This window comes from Vitis riparia, chromosome 17 (assembly GCF_004353265.1).
Source record: "Vitis riparia cultivar Riparia Gloire de Montpellier isolate 1030 chromosome 17, EGFV_Vit.rip_1.0, whole genome shotgun sequence".
In the NCBI taxonomy this organism is placed as follows: domain Eukaryota; kingdom Viridiplantae; phylum Streptophyta; class Magnoliopsida; order Vitales; family Vitaceae; genus Vitis; species Vitis riparia.
This window is the reverse complement of record NC_048447.1, coordinates 6,570,623-6,588,216: the sequence shown is the minus strand read 5'-3', so window position 1 is coordinate 6,588,216 and position 17,594 is coordinate 6,570,623. Positions and strand designations below refer to the sequence as shown.

Sequence of the window (17,594 nt, the reverse complement as noted above, 5' to 3'; positions counted from 1 at the left end):
ATTCAATTTTAAAAAATAATTTCATAATTTGAATAAATCATATTTTTTTTAAATGCAAATGTTACAAAATAAATTTTATTAATCTTCAATTCTATTTAAACAATGTTTTTTAAATCTTTAATAATAATGATGAAAATTGTTGTCGTAAGGGTAAAATAGTAAAATTATAAACTTTAAAAGTAATTATATTTATATTTATTTTATTTTACAACTAAATCCTTCAATAAAATTATCCATTATGATTATTTTATTCTTACATGTTTTATTCTTTTATCCTATAATTCTGTTTCATGAAAATCAGTAAATGTCCTAAAAAGTATATAAAATAAATCACGTGCAAGGTTTGAAATGTCGGTAAACACGGAGGAAATAACATCATCAACATCAAAGATAGGAAAAACAACAAGTACAAAAAATAGAAAATAAAGAAAACCCTAAAATAATTAAAACAATAAATGTAATATCTTCAAAAGTAGATAAGCAAGTATTTTTTTGATGTTATAGACAAAATAAAAGATGAGGAAACACAAAGAAATTATTTACAAAACTTAATTCTTACGGAAAATTCAAATAAAACTCAAGAAATTAAACCTACTCAATACTTAATGGATGCAATTTTTAATAGATTTAAAAAGATTCAAAAGCCTATAACTATTGAAGATTTGAAAGAAAAAATACAAGAAATAAAAAAGTAAATAGATCAATTAAAACAAGAAAATGAACAAATAAGAAATATAATACAATACAAACAAGAAAATTTTGTTGAAACATCCGATAATCAAGATCTAAGAATAATAATACCTGATAAACAAACCCCAATAGAATCATTTATAAATACAATATAAAAAATAGATTTTCAAAGATGGTATACAAATGTAAAAGTTATAATTGAAGATTTTGAAGTAGAAATGATAGCATTAATAGACTTAGGAGCCGATATGAATTGTATTAAAAAATGATTAATTCCTACTCAATATTATGAAAAAACAGGACAAAAACTTTTTACTACAAATAAGAAAAAATTAGACATAGAATACCAACTTTAAAATGTTCATATATGTCAAAATAATTATTGTTTTAGAACTCAATTTGTGTTAATACAAAATATGATCGAACCTTTAATCTTAGGAACTCCTTTTATTACATTACTTTACCCTTTTCAAGTAAATGATGAAGGTGTCAAAACTACAATATTAGGAAATACCATATTTTTCCCTTTTATATATCCATTAACCAAAAAGGAAATACATCAAGTCCAAAGTGATTCAATAAATAAAAGGATAAATTTAATTCAAAGAAAACAAGCTCATATAAATTTTCTATCAAAATAAATTCAATATAAGAAATTAGAAGAACAACTTGTAGAAGATAAAGTTCAAAAGAGAATAAAAGAAATTCAAGATCTTTTTTAAAAAGAAATTTGTTCTGATCTTCCAAATGCTTTTTGGTCCAGAAAGAAACATGAGATAAGTTTACCTTACATTCAAAATTTTGATAAATCTAAAATTCCCACTAAAGCTAGACCTATTCAAATGAATGAAAAACCTTTAGAATATTGTAAACAAGAAATTGATTCATTAATAAAGAAGTTGTGCCGTTTTTTATGTTCAAAATGTTGTTGAACTAAAGAGGTGCACTTAGATTAGTCATTAATTATAAACCTTTAAATAAAGTATTACAATGGATAAAATACCATATTCCTAACAAGCAAAATCTATTCAAAAGACTTCATAGTGCTGTAATTTATTCAAAATTTGATATAAAATCAGGATTTTGGCAAGTTCAAATTAAAGAGGTAGATAGATACAAAACTGCTTTTACAGTCCCTTTTGGTTATTATGAATGGAATGTCATGCCTTTTGGTCTCAAAAAAACCCCTTTTGAATTTCAAAATTTTATGAATGAAATTTTTAACCCTCATTTTCAATTCATAGTTGTATACATTGATGATGTTCTAGTATTTTCTGATTCATTAGAAAAAACATTTTGTTCATTTAAAGAAGTTTTTCAACGTAATTAAAACAAATGGAATGGCACGTTCTGCTCCACAAGTGAAATTATTTCAAACAAAGATTAGATTTTTAAGACATGAGATTTATCAAGGTAAAACAAAACCTATTCAAAGGTTAATTGAATTTGTTGACAAATTTTATAGTGAAATAAAAGATAAAAACCAATTGCAAAGATTTCTAAGTTGTTTAATTTATATTTCTGATTATTTAAAAAATTTGAGAATCATTTGTGAACCTTTATACAAAAGGCTTAGGAAAAATGACCTGCATAGACTGAGCATCATACTAATTTTTAGTTATTAGATTTTATGTGATGATTATATGATGATACAACTAATGATGATGCAAGTAATGAATTTGTAAATATGTTTAAGTCATATGAAGAACTGTCTAAATTATATGCAGAATTATCTTATGAAGATGTAGAACTATCATGGGACCTAAGAGATCTGGAATAACTACATCTACTTAATCCCTTTATAATATTACTCATTGTCATAAAAAATAATCACAACCTTGTCCTTAATCAATTCAAATAATTTCCTAAACAGGAACCACCACAAACGGATCAACACGGGACTTACGCTCATTTTGTCCTTAAACACCGCTACCTAGGCTGACCAAGCCGTTCATAGGAAATTCGATTTGAACTAAGTCAGAACTAAATTAGTGATTCAATATTGTTCCAACTCATAATACCACTCGATTCTCAAGCAGAACGTGACACTCTTGAGCTATCTCCACTTTTTTCAACTCTGCCTAGTGATGAAGTTCACTTCTCTATTTATAGAGAAATTTTCGGACTTGAGTCTTGATGAAATTGGCGTGCTTCAAAGTTTTGAAATCTGCAATCAAGTCTTGGATAACTAGTTGCATTCTTGAAGTCTGTCGAGGTGAGTTTTCTTTTCTTGTGTTAGAGAGGTGTAAAAGAAATCAGAAGAGGATGAATTCTCTTTCTCCACGTTGCCTTTTAAAAATTACATTAGTAGACAAATTTTACTATTGAAATAGTACAATACTATTTGACACTATTCCCTACTATTTGAATAGTTTTTTTTTTACTTGATAAATACAAGGAGATAGATGTACAAATATACAATTGTACAAAAGATTCTTAATATCTCTTTACTGAGCATTTCTAAGAGATATTTCTCAAAAACTTGTTAAGCTTCCTTTTCAATGACGTAATCATTTTTGTACTTATTAACAAGATAAGAAAATTGAGTTTTGAACAGAAGAATGATTTCTGGAAAATCATTTGCAGAGATAATCTTTTGAATATTGTCTTTAGTTATGAGATTATAATTATAAGAACTATAAATCTTAGAATCAAGGTTTCTTGCAATCATTTTTGACCTCCAATGTCTGATTTGTTTTTTGAAGCTCATTTTAGTACAAAGCCAAGATTCCTCTGTACCAAATAATTGATGTTTTCTGTGATTGGATTTGAGAAGTTTTCTGTGATTGGATTTGAGAAGGATTAGGTGTTGAGCAGGGTAAACTCCTCCATCATTCGACCATTCAGGAGACTTACTTTCAATAATGAGTTCAACAGATTTGAAATCCAGGATGAAGGCATTTAAAACACAAACTGCTAATTTTATTCCAAAGCCATCATTTTGATCAGAATGAGAGAAAATTAGTTGATAAAGTAATTCATAGTCCATGAGGAGAGTAGGGGTTAGTTCTATGGACTCATTATTGAACTTGATGACTATTGGTTTGTATCTGTCTAAGTCAATGTTGGCTTTGCAAATATTGTAAGTAAGAGCACACTTACAGTCATGCATTTCTAGTGGAATTTCCCTACACAATGGATCAAGCTTTGGACAATCATTATTGGTGTTGCCATAATGAGTAATCAAAGTGAAACTCATCCCTTGAATAGTAACTCCAAAAGTACTACGGTCAACAAGAAATTGCATTATATGTTCTTACCTAACTTCCCCTATAGCTTGAGCCTTTTGACTTATTATCTGTCTAAGGTCTTGAGGGAGATTCAAATTCTTTTACTTGAAAAATGAAAATCTTAATTTTTGAAATTCTAGGCTTTCATCAGAAAGTGTTGGAAATTCATTTTGAAAAGATTTTGAAAATGTAGCTTTAGATTCTTCTGCAATTTTCTTGCAATTGAAACTTTCAAGATCTATATCTATTGGGATGCAATGCATATCAGAACTTGAAGGGTTAGGAAAACTGTCTAAATTATCATTTAATTGTTTAAAATGAAAATACAAAGCATTTAAAGCTTTCAACTTTTGAATATCACTTTTTGCATTTCAAGGGTTGTCTAAAATGCATTTTTGTGATATGCCTAAACCTTCTATATCTTTATGAATCCGAAATGACAGATTACTTTTAGGAAACATTGGAAGAGTGAATTTCCCAAACTTAATCACTTCTTACTCCATCTGTAAAGAAAATTCAAAATTTAGTATACCTTTTGAAGCATAAATAAAATATCTAAGGAGTTTATCTTTAATATACCAAAATTGAAAATATATTGAATTTATGAAGGACACATAATTATATATAAGAATATTTAAAGGAGTTTTTGAATTTTTTGAAATAAAATTTATTGATTTATAAGAACATGCACAAATACCATCACAATCTTTTTTATCATCGGATTCTTCTTCATTTTGACTAGACTCTTCACTTGATATTTCTTGTGTTATTAATATTTGATTACCTTTTTTTGATTCATAATCTTCACTTGAATCTTCATTTTATTTATCAATCATTAATCCTATCATTAAATTTTTGAGTTTATCACTTATTTATAAAGAATTAATCTTATTTTCTAATTGACAATCTTTCGAGTAATGACCTACTTTTCCACATTTATAATATGTGAGTGTTTTCTTTTTTAAAGTTGATTTATTTGATGATTTTGATTTATTAGGATTAAATTTTAAAAAATTTCTTTTGGAATTTTGACTCTGTTGAAGGTTTTTTTTTTTTTTTTGCCTTTTATATTACTTTGTTTATTTTTTCTTTTTGAAGGGGCTATTATTGTATCATAACCATAATATCAACAAAATTTTCCTAATTATTTTCTACAATCTTGTTTTTCTTTTTTCATTTGACTCTTTAGTTTGAGGTTTGTACAAAGAGCTAGACCTTCATTATTGATGAAAGTAATTAGTTCTCCATATGTTAATGACTCATAGGGAATTCTTCCATTATGAATATTTCTTATTCTTTGTCTAACATTTTCTACAAATAAAGTTGGTAAACCAAATATAAATTTTTCTTTCCAATAGTGGCTTTCACAATCATGTCTTGACATAACTTTAACTAAAAACATATCTTTATACCACTTAAAATCTTGAAGCTTTGGACATCTAAGATTATTAAGGATTTCAGAAGTTCTTTCTTGAAAATAGAAAGGATCTCCTATAAAATGTTTTGTTATTGCAAATATTAACGTATTGACAGTGTCTTATTCATAAGTTTGGATTGATGTTCCTTCTTCTTTGATTATTGTCTTTTTTTGCATTTAATATATATTCTCTATCATTTTGACTCAAATAATGATCCCACCAACCTTTAAGCAAACCAGTGAATCCTATGACTAAGGCACCAGCAGCATGAAAGTCATAATTACTAGTCTTGATTCTATAAGCATTAACAACCATCATCATTTCATGAAGTAAATTAATTATTTGATGTTCACTCATTCCATCTATATTCCATTCATAAAAACTACTACCATCATTACTAGCAACTAATTGATAATTTCTTTCTTTTAATTAAACATCAAGAAAAGAGAGTTTTGAATAATAAATTTTTAAAAGAGAGTTTTGAATAATAATTTTTTCTACTTACAAAATTATTAGAAATTGCATTGATTGTTGAGGGGTTTGAATCTAGAGACATTTTGAATTGTTCTTCTATTTTATGGATTTATGATTTTCCTTTTGTTATAGTTTGAATTTGATTCTTATTTTGATTAATATCATTAAGACTAAGTTTATCTAATCTAAGTTGTATTTCTTTTAACATTGTTTGTGTTGGTGTAGCTAGTTGTATATTTGATTTTGCAACATTTATAGGAATAATAAAAGGTTGTTTTAAAAACTTAGCAGATGATGATGATGATAAAGTTGAAGAAAAAATTGATTTTGATGTTTCTCCTATCTTCCTTCTTGGGGCAGAAGAAAACAAAAATTGAGAAATTTTTGTTGTTTGTTGAGTTAAATGTTGAAGAGAATGATTTGTATAATTTAATTGTTGTTAAACTTGTCTATTATCTTTGTAAATTATTGGACTTTGTTCATCTTTGGTTATTGGAATTTTGAAGGGTGAGACATAAATTGAATTATTATCAAAATTAAATTTATGATTATTTAAGGGTAGTTGGGAACCTAATTCTAAGGTTATTGTTAAAATTCTTTTTTGGACATTCTTTGAGTGTTTTATTGCTAATCGATGTCCTTCTTTATTTCTCAAAGTTATAAGTTGTTTTCTTTGTTTTTTAAGTATAAAAAACCTATAAAAAAAGAATTGTCATTTTCTGTTGATTCATATATTATTCATATTGTTTTCTTAATGCATTTCTAGCTTGAGGAGGAAGTATTTGAAAATAAGCTCTTTTGGTATTATTATGAGGGGAAAAATAATATGATTTTAATCCATTTTATATTAGGAGTAAAATGAATCTTTTTATAATTTTTCTTATGAATAATATTAACTTGATTAGATATATATCAAAATGAGTAGGTGATATAGGAGGAGATTTTTGTTTTTGATATACAGAAATAGGAATTTTTGGAGTAAAATCGACACTATTTAAGTTTGTATTTGAAGTGGAACTAATTCCTTCAATAAAATTATCCATTATGATTATTTTTTTCTTACATGTTTTATTCTTTTATCCTATGATTCCGTTTCATAAAAATCAGTAAATGTCCTAAAAAGTATATAAAATAAATCATGTGTAAGGTTTGAAATATCGGTAAACACGGATATATCTGTACTTGAATTTTATGGATATATTGGAAATATCGGAGAAATATCGGTGAATATTTTGACAAAAATATTAATAAAATAAAAATTATTTAAAATTCATGAAAATATTTTTAAAAACTTAAAAAATTATAAAATAAATAAAAATTCATATTTTAAAGTTATTTTGTAAATGAAATCGACATAGATATTGTTATGAAAAAAATATCTATATGCAAGGATATATATGTCTTAATATATAATTTATTATTTATCTTATCAAATTAATTTTAATTTATAAAATATTAGAATTTTATTATTATCAATATTATTTATATTTTAGTTTTATTAAATAAACTTATATTTTTAATATTTTAAAATAAAAACATTCAAAATTAAAAAGATAAATATAAAAAATTTAAAAGTGAAGTTATAATAATTTTTTAGAATATGATTAATGAGATAAATTATGATACATTTAATATTAAAACTATAATTTATTTAATTCAAATGCATTTAATATTGTGAAATAAATGGTGATACATATATGATTTTTTTAATATTTATATTTTTTTATATTTAATTATCATATAAATAATATAAAAAACTACTTATTAAAAAATTATAATATTGTTTTTTATATTTTTATTAATCAATTAAATATAATTTAAAATAAAATAATTAGAATTAGGTTTTTTTTTTTTAATGATGAACCTTAACAAATTTAAATTGAACATATATTATCAAAGAGCATTATACTCCAATGGTAGCCAGAACCCAGGGTTCCAACCCCCAGTAAAGTCAGTAATGATGATCGAAATTGTTTAATCATGGATAATTAATAATTAATAATTAATAATTATTTATATCGAGGAAAATTGTTCTCATGAATCTAAAACTCAAAAGCGCTTTTCTGAAGTTGTCCTCCAGACGAGAGAATCCCTAAAAAGGCCCTTAAAAAAACGTTATTCCCAGGAAATTGAAGACAAAAAAAAGAAAGCTTAGATTTTAACTTCAAAAAATGGGCGGCAGAAGCACTTCCATTTGGGAGAGACTGCCACGGCCCTCATTCGCTCTCGATCCCCGACCTCGGCTTCACTCTCTCTGTACGCCAATCTCTCTTTCCTTTTCCTCTTCTCGAACACGCTCATCTCTCTCTACTGGTATTTTTTTCCTTGGCTTTATTTAATACAAACCCTAGCCTTTTATTTGCTTGCAGAATTTTCCCGAGCAATTCTCCGAGTTGAGGCTGATTTGAAAGTTAATGGTTCGTTAAATTCGAATCTACTTGTTTGATTTTGAATTTTTGATTTTTGTTTTTTAGTCAGGATTGTGAATTTCATTTGTGTTTCTTTTGAATTAAACCTTTTGACTTTTCTGAATTTTGTTCGTTGTTGAGCTTGATCGATCTTGAATGACTTGATTTCGTTTACAGTGTTGATAGTTTTATCTCAAATGGGAGACTTATGATGCACCTCCAATAAAATTTCTAATGTTAGAGAACTGGGGAATAGCAATAGTAACGTCTCTATTTATAAGTTATATCAAGACATTCCGACTTTAGAATCTTCTTTGAGTGGCATTTTGAACAATTAAAAAACAACAAATCCAAACTCTTTTCGCTTCTCTTTTCCCAATCTGAAGCCCCTCTTCTCACAAACCCCTGCGTCGAAATCCCAAAATCATTGGAGTCTAAGAGATTCGACTACTCACCAACCATCGCTAGCGAGCTAGACAAACAACGAACCCCTTGGAGCCCACACCCCACCTCAGAGACCTTGACAAACACTGCAGGTAAGGTGGAATCTATGCATGTCTTTACTGGGCACTGCTGGAGAACTCTACCACTGGCGATTGTCTAACTCATTCCTCACCGGCGAAATCCACCACTAAGAAGCCCTGATCCATCTCTTACTGATGAACTCCAACATGGACAAGCCCTAACCTCAAGAGGTGGCCACCTTCAGTGGACTCCATAATCTGCCACTACTGGAGGCGTTGGGAAGTCCTTCAGATCCTCTACCTCTACCTCTAACTGGTAATTCTTTAATTTTCTCTTTAGGGTTTTTTTTTTTCCTCATGGTTTGTTTAAAGTTAGGGCCTTTTTTATTTTTCTAATAGTGTGTATTGTTAGTGGTTTCAGCTTTTGTAATAAGCTTAAGGCTTCCTTTGTTGAAATAGGAATCAGAATGATGCTTGTGGTGGTGTATTTCATTATTGATATCTGACTTATGACCTTTTATTTTAGCTATGCTTGGTTGTTGAGAAAATTTAGGGATGTGGGAGAAATTAAACCACTAATAGAACCGAGTCTTAACCATAATATCTAACTCAATTTCTAAAAATAACATTAACCCTTCTTGATAAGCTTTCAGTCAGTCTTATCTTGATACGATATCATATTCTTTAGTATGTGCTTAGCTAGGAGTTCAAAATGGAAACTTAAGAGATTTTAAACTCTAAATTCAATGCTTGGGCTTTTAGGATTTGGTTCAGTGTTGAACCTCCCCACATGTTGTACTTTATAATCACCACTTGCAAAGTAGGTGTTTCATCTTTCCCTCATTATTCAGTGGATTCGTCTGCTATTTCATTTTGTCCAACTTCCATTGAAGTTGTTTTAGGACTTTGTGGAAGATCTTAGACATGTTTCTTATCTGCTAATTCAATTGCCAAGACCAAACTTTCCAGTCAACTATGTGTCATCCAATGTGAAAGCTTTGATAATGGAGAACTAACCACTACTGTATAGTCATAACTCCTATGGAGAATAGCTCCTGTTTACAAAATCTCATACCCCATGACTCTGCCCTGTTTGTGCTTTAAAGACTGTAGTAGGTTAGGTTTGTTCCCAATCTCCGCAATGATAATTTGTCATTTTATTCTAGCAATTCATGGATATTATGTTTAGTAACAAACCTCTACAATTTACTTCATTCTAGTTCTTGTACTCAAGTTGGGAGTCATCCCCCCCTGCCATGGTGGGAGACTTATTTTATTTATGTTTGGTTTCACATATATTTATGGGCTACTTGTGTTTCAGTTCAGAACGAAGGTAATGTTACCTTAAATTGTCTGATTATTACTCTACTCCGTTTTTGTTTCCATTAACCTAGATCAATCGTTTTGAAGGATAAAAACAAATAGTGGGCTATTACCAAGGTCTCTAAGGATTAACAGTATCAATCACCGTATCCAATTTACTATTTGATAATGGATTTGAACCATTTTTTTTCACACTTTTTAGTTTTCAAAATTTTGTTTTTCTTACTAGGAGGTATTTTTTATTCTTTTTTTTTTCGATAAGTAAACACATATATTAGCAAAAGGCAAAACGCCGCATAGCATACAGGGAGTATATGAGGCGACGAGGGCCTCTCAACAAAAAGACAAAAGAAACAAAAGACCCACCGACCCTTAACTAGAGGCTAACCACTCCAAGAAGCCTATAAGGGAACGAGGCTCCGCACCACTATACAATTTTGCCCACCCCCACACATTACAAACAAAAGAATTCTTAATTTTCTGAATAGCTAACTCCCCCCCTGAATGCTAATCTATTCCTCTTCTTCCAAACCGTCCAAAAAATAAATAACGGAATGGATCTCCAAATTTTATCCCTCTTTTTACCCACAAAAGAACCCTTCCAGCTAAGAACCAACTCCTTTACAGATTCTGGAAAGACCCACTGGGCACCAAACAAACTCAGAACAATCCCCCACAACACTCTAGCCATTGTACAATGAATAAGTAGATGATTTACATTTTCCTCATCACTACCACATAAAAAACAACGATTGGGAAGCTGCCATCCTCTCTTCTGAAGCCTATCAAGGGTAAGAACCCTCCCCCAAGTAGCTTCCCACGCAAAGAACGCTAGCTTAGAAGGAAGGAGGTATTTTTGATTCTTGAAGCCCTTTCTCCTTAGATTGTCCTTTGTCTTGTTGCTGATGAGGTTTCCTCTAAAATCTGGGTTAGTTTCTTGATAACCAATGCTGGTAGATAGGTTTCCAACATCATCATTGTTGTCATCTAGATTTGCACCATCATTGTCATCTTTATTCTCACCATCAGAGTCATCCTCATCCTCATCCTCATTTACAGTGTTAAACTATCCTCCTTTCATCTAATATGGAAAATAATATTTATATGAACCACACAAAAGTAATATATAGGAACTGCAAAGAAGAATGAAATGCAAATTCTTTATTTCTTTTTGTTTCTCTCTCTGTATGATATATAGGAACCGCACAAAAGTAATTGATAAAAAGTGAATAATATCTGCTTGAATATAGAGGTAATTCCATCACAGAATTTTGGCCTGGTCATATGTTCTTATATCTTCAGCTGATTCTTTTATTATACGTCATAAATCAGTAGTAAAATGAAAATATTGGTTAATATTCTCTCATATCTCAGTTTCTTTATTTGACCCTGACCTAAACTCACTCTTGATTTCTGGTTGGATGTCATGCAAGACTTGATAAATGATGGTTAATATCGGTTATAAGAAAGTGGATTGATAGGATCTACTGCCCTCTTTGATCTTCTGATACAGATCCTGTTGAATGGAACCACTAGTATGCTTTTAGGCTCCGTTGGATGCTGAATAACTACAGCTTGCATGGCAACTAGTTTAATACTTTCATTATCAGCTCATTATCCAAATCGAGAAACTTCTTCATAAACAATTGTCCTGTTTTTATTTTTTATAATAGATTGCATAGGAATATCTGTTAATGTCCATAGTCACTTTTTTCTAATTTATCTTATACCAGTGGTGTCTTACTTTTAAAATGCATAAAAGTAGTTTTTCATATTTAAAGTTATTATGTCTAAATTCATAGCCAAATGATATAAGATGTTCCACCAAACCACTTAGAAGAATGAACTATTAATTTTAGGTTTTCTATTACAAATTAATCTTAAAATTTTTTATTTTAAAAAATTTACTTAATGTTTCCATATCACTACTAAGTGACACATAAAATAATTTGAATTTTTATCAACTTTTATGTTCAAACTACCCACATTTCTACTTCAAACTATTGATCCTATTTATTTGTTAATCCTTTTTTCTAGTTACCATTTTGCAAGAAGAGAGAAAACGATGTTCTTTCTTTGGAAACCAAAATATCTCTCAAAGGTTATGATATTTAAGAAATGTAATAAAAATAGAACATATTGTAAACACCATTTTAGAATTCAACTCTCAAAAGCAAAGAAGGGAAGAATGGAGGCAAGCTTTGTTCTGTACTCTTCAAACTCGTCAAATCCCAATTTAGTTTCAACTTCAATCACCCTTCTTCTTTTTCTTCTCAATTCGATACTTTCCTTCCTACCAAATTGTTAATCAACTCAAAATTTTTATCCTCTCCTCAAAGCTTTCTTCGTACCTTTGCACCCATTGTGGAAAAGCCTCTGGATAAGCCTTCAGAGCCTGGCAAAATATTGCCCAAGATTGATAAAAGTGGCAGGTCTTGCAGCCCTGGAGCTGCCAGAAAGCTTGGTTTATAAGTTATTCTGTTTTCTTTTATTTTCCTCAATCTCATTGGCCAAATAGGGCATTACTGTTTCTTTTCTGCTAGAAGAGGTGAAACCTTCATTTATTTATACATTATGCAAATGTTGCTTACTTTAATTTGACTTCGTGAAGAGTTTTAGCCAACATTATAGTATTAATTAGTTAGAGACTTTAAGGTTGATGGTTGTTTAATTTGATGCTAGGAACTTGAACTTATCTAGAGGTGGGTCACTTTCATAAAATTTCAATGTATATGTTACAGATTTTGCCAACATGAGAATTAATGAAGTATATCCTTGGCAAGATGATGTTTGGGCATAAATATTTCCCTCATTGTACATTTTGCATTGTACTCATGATTGCACTTTTTGTATTTTTTTACCCATGATTACACTAATATTTTTTTGTCCCATCTGCATGCATGAATGAGGTAGGGTTTTTTCTCTTCTTCTTCATTATCGATCTATCCTTGATTGTTTAGTACATAATTGCTGTGAAATTGTTAAGTGAATTCCTTTGTATGTATCTCTATTTCTCTAAGCATTCTTTCCGATGATGGATTTTTTTGAGTTTTGTTATCAGTTCCCTTTGCAAATTTCTGTTCCGATGAGATTACTAATTGAATGCTAAATATTTGTTGATGTATACTGGTAGTTTTGCTAACATGGATGAGAATGTTCAGTGTCTGTGTTTTGCCAGACCACTTAATAATTTTGGCTTTTGTTTAACAGATGATGACATATGCAGAACCTTTGAGTCCAGAAGTTGATGCGATACCAGTCAACATTGCTCCCAGAAGACCCCGGATTCTACTTGCTGCTAGTGGGAGTGTAGCTGCTATGAAGTTTGGGAATCTCGTCCATTCTTTTTGTGAATGGGCAGAAGTAAGAGCAGTTGTCACAAAGGCTTCTTTACACTTCATTGATAGAGCAGCACTGCCTAAGGATTTATATCTTTACACTGATGATGATGAATGGTCCAGTTGGACAAAATTAGGAGACAGTGTGCTTCACATTGAGCTCCGCAGGTGGGCTGATGTTATGGTAATCGCTCCATTATCAGCAAATACACTTGGCAAGGTAATATGAACTTTGAAGAAATTATCCCTCAGATTTCAGCTTCCTTTAACACACAATTAGAAAAATATGGTTAAGAGTGCATGGTAATGAGAACAATCATTTTGTGCAAATTGATGAATTCTGTATAACTTGAAATTTTAGCACTCATGCTTCAGTTGTTTCATTCAGAAGAATGAGAGGGGAAAAGATTATGCTTAAAAATGCTACTATTATATAGTTTGCTATTACTACTAGGTTATCATTTAGAGCATTTGAAAATCTCATAAGCAAATAAATGCTACTATTATGTAGTTTAGCACTCAAATCTCATCATGGGGCAGGCATTACTCAAGTATATAGTCAAGTAAAGCTAGTACAACAAACTGATGAGAAGACCATGCACAAAAATTTTATTGCTTTGTACCTTTATTCTTTGGTCTCAAATATTCATTGATAAGGCGTCTTTGTCCTTACAAGGCTTTGTTGATTGGTCGTGTCTCTAGTTAAAAGGAAGGAGGTTTATTTCTCTTTTTCCTCTTTTCTTGGTTGTTTGGTGATCATTGTATGCTGTCTGTGTACCTTGGTTGCACCTTTTTTATTAGGCAATTTTAAATTTGAATCTATCTTTTGATTGCTTATCAAAAAGAAAAAAATAAAAATAAAAATGATAAAAAAGGACATAATTTCAAATGAAACTTTGAAAACACTAAGCAGTGTGTTCTGAATAAGCATTAAAAAAATGTGAAACACAAAGTTGATGATTTTATTTCCTTTGTTGCCCTCTTTCTTATCCAGAGGATTTGCCAAATCATTTCCTAGGGACAATAAAATGAAATTTACATCTCTTGGTTCCTATGATATTTCCTGAACATTGTGAAGTTGTCAGGTCATGTCGACCAAATAGTCAAAAATTGTTTTCTGTAGCCACTTGGAGATAGTACTATTCTTTATTTTCTACTTTCACATCTTTTGGTTGATCTAAGATCTATAGTGACAGATGACTGAGATCTGTGAAATAACAGAGCTTTTTACATGCCAAGCTTAATATTTTTTATAAAACTGAATGTCTTGCGATTCAGTACAAATTGTTTTATGCTAGTTTCTCTAGCTTCTCTGATGCAGATCCCTCAACATAATTTGCAGTTAAACTTAATATTTTCATTGGTCTGTGGGCTGTCAAGTTACAAGCCTGAAGTTAATGTGAAATGCAAAATCAAGTCAATTGACCATATACTCTTGCATTGTGGGAAGGCAAGGCAATTGTGGGAGCTCTTGTTCTCTTTGTTCAGGATGTATCGGGTGATTCATGCTTCTATTAGAGCGACCCTTTTAGGGTGGTAGGGGTCGTTCATTGGAATAAAGAGAAAGAAGTTGTGGAGAGCAGCACCTTTGTGCCTCTTCCAGACAATTTGGAAGGAGAGAAATATAAGTTCTTTTGAGAATATAGAACTTTCTGTTCAAAGACTGAAGTTATTATTTTTGTGTAGTTTATTTTGGACAAACTTGTTTATAGAACATACTTTTATGTTCTTAGTTGATTTTATTGATTGGTTGGGAATGGATTGAGGGAGGGAGTATTTTTCTTTTCCCTATCCTTTTTGGCGCTATTAAACGGCCTTTGTATACATTTTGTGTACTTTGGTGCGCCCCTTTTGGGGTTTTTATACAATTTGCACTTATAAAAAAAAAAAAACTAACCAAGTTAACTCATTCAAACAGGTTTGACTTGCACGCGGTTTTCTAAATCTTTACCAAGCAACTCATATGTTGCTGGTTTATATAGCTCCCTTTATTTTGGATATTTAGTAACATCGAGATTACTGATTTTGTTGGATATTAGTGCATGTGTGTGCATGTACCAAAGTACATGATAATCTATGAGTCATCCCTATATGTCACTGAATGACTTCTGTTGTGATTTTATTTTGTTTGCCACGTGGTTTGACACAATCATAAATCTCATCTTGATATACTCAATTGTTTCTTTACTATATCTTCTATTTGTAGATTGCCGGGGGACTGTGTGACAACCTGCTGACATGCATTGTGCGAGCGTGGGACTACAGCAAGCCAATGTTTGTTGCGCCAGCTATGAACACCTTCATGTGGACCAATCCTTTCACAGAACGCCATCTTATGACAATTGATGAACTTGGAATTTCTCTTATTCCACCTGTCACTAAAAGGCTGGCCTGCGGAGATTATGGAACTGGTGCAATGGCTGAACCTTTTCTCATTCACTCAACCGTAAGACTCTTCTTGGAGACACGGGCTCAATCAAGTAGCAGTAATGTGCAGTAATTGGGTATGGTTAATCTGTCTGTTGGAGAAGTCACCAGAGAGTTGGCTGAAATGGCATGTTGGAAATGCTAAACGTAGTTCACTTGGACCGCATTGATTTTGTTATGACCGTCCATTAAACTTACTACATCTTGTAGATTGTTGGTATCGGTGGATTTGCATATCCTGTTTCTCAACATTTCTAGTAGCGCCTTTGAATGTTATGTGCCTTGTGTATTAATGGTGAGGGAGAATGTATCAGTCTCCTGAATTTCTCAATCTCTGTGTAGACATGCTTGATGATGCATTCCTATAAATAGACTCTGATTTCTGGAAATTCCTTTTCAGCTTAATGCATAGAAATTCATCTCATTGTTGACTTCATCTGAACCTATTTCTACTACCTCACCATCTTTCCCCCAAATCTATAACTCTGCCTCTTCCTTTTTCAGTAATACCTATCAGGGTTTTTAAATTTTATTCATTATCTCCATTTACATAGTCTTGCCATGCTGCAAATAGACCAGAGCTGCATCCTTCAATACTACAGAATTGAGAATTGCATGCATTCTTTTAAGTCAAGTTATAGGTAATCCTAATAAGGAACAAGACCAAAAGTTCAAATGGAATAGGAAAGTTTGAGAAGGAAGAACAACTCAGCAAGTGGTTGCCCAGGTATTATAGTGCATTTAGCTCAGCTACCTGTGTATCAGAATGGTCCATGCTCACAGTTAATGAAGAGACTGGGATTGGATTTCCTACGGCTATGTACGCAATACCCATTGGGAAATGGCCCTCCAAAGGGTTGAGATGGAAGAAGCGGTGAGCAAGCGATTTTCTAGACTTGTAAATGGCTGTTGCCCCAAGCATTGCAGTGCATTTAGCTCAACTACCTGTAGATCAGATTGGTGGTTGGGAAAATTTAAAGTTACGCACCAAACACTGCCATACTCGTAGACTTGAGAGTTAATGAAGAGAACAAAATTTTCCAAATTCTCACTTGTATTTCTCATTTTCTCGGAAGTCAGATGAAACAGTACAATCAACAGTTTTCCAGATATTCATAAATTCAAAAAACAATGCTATTTGATTTATGCATTCACCTTTCAATTCAATGCCAACGGTAATGTTGTTGAGAGCAAAATATTTTGCATTTTACCTTTCAATTCCAGAACATTTTTATTTTTATTATCAAAACTTTTTGAGTTAAGAGGATTGTTGGAAGGTTAGATGCAATATTTAAAGATGTTGTGAGAAAATATTTAAGAGTCTTTTTGGTCATGTGATTTAAAAATAGTTTTTTTGTTTTTAAAAATAAAAAACTGTTTTTAAATTTTTTTAACACTCTTTAACGGTTGTTCTTTGAAAACAATTTTTAAAAATAAAGTGAAATAAAAATAAATTTTAAAAAATAAATAAAAGTTGCTTTTATTGATTTTTAAAAACAAAAGAAAAATATGGATTGTTTGACTATGTTTTTTAAAACTTGTTTTTAAGTTAAAAAATAAAAAACAATTTTTAAAAACAAGTTGTAGAAAATATGGTCAAACGAACCCTAAATGTTTATTCACTTTTATTAATAGTTGAGAGATCTTGCTTTTTATAAAATGTGGAAAGTATAATTTTTAATTGATTGAATTTTGAAAAATATAAAAATTATTCTTATTTTCAATGTTAAAGTATACCGATGTGTATAAAATGACATGGAGCATGGTGTTGGGAGAGGCTTTTTACAAGGAGAAAAGATAGAAAAAAAAAAAAAAAAATTGG

General features: G+C 30.6%; 1 protein-coding gene across 3 annotated transcripts; it reads left to right on the top strand.

Annotated features, from left to right (window-relative positions):
• Window positions 1–7,957: 7,957 nt before the first annotated feature.
• On the top strand, window positions 7,958–16,161 carry LOC117905139 (phosphopantothenoylcysteine decarboxylase-like). Of its 3 annotated transcripts, none has more exons than XM_034818049.1 (4): window positions 7,958–8,068; window positions 8,182–8,229; window positions 13,218–13,565; window positions 15,552–16,161. In XM_034818049.1, exons 2-4 carry the CDS (start codon window positions 8,227–8,229, stop codon window positions 15,843–15,845), a joined length of 645 nt encoding a protein of 214 aa, XP_034673940.1. In that variant the 5' UTR covers window positions 7,958–8,068; window positions 8,182–8,226; the 3' UTR covers window positions 15,846–16,161. The 3 variants fall into 3 exon arrangements, with proteins under 3 accessions (XP_034673940.1, XP_034673941.1, XP_034673942.1); XM_034818050.1 differs by having other exon boundaries at window positions 7,962–8,068; window positions 8,164–8,229; XM_034818051.1 differs by lacking the exons at window positions 7,958–8,068; window positions 8,182–8,229 and adding an exon at window positions 8,258–9,000.
• Window positions 16,162–17,594: the final 1,433 nt, after the last annotated feature.

What these genes read in the sequence shown, in the direction of transcription:
- LOC117905139 (XM_034818049.1), top strand. An exon ending in CAGCAAATACACTTGGCAAG is followed by an intron (nt 13,566 to 15,551) that starts GTAATATGAACT and finishes TTCTATTTGTAG; the next exon opens with ATTGCCGGGGGACTGTGTGA.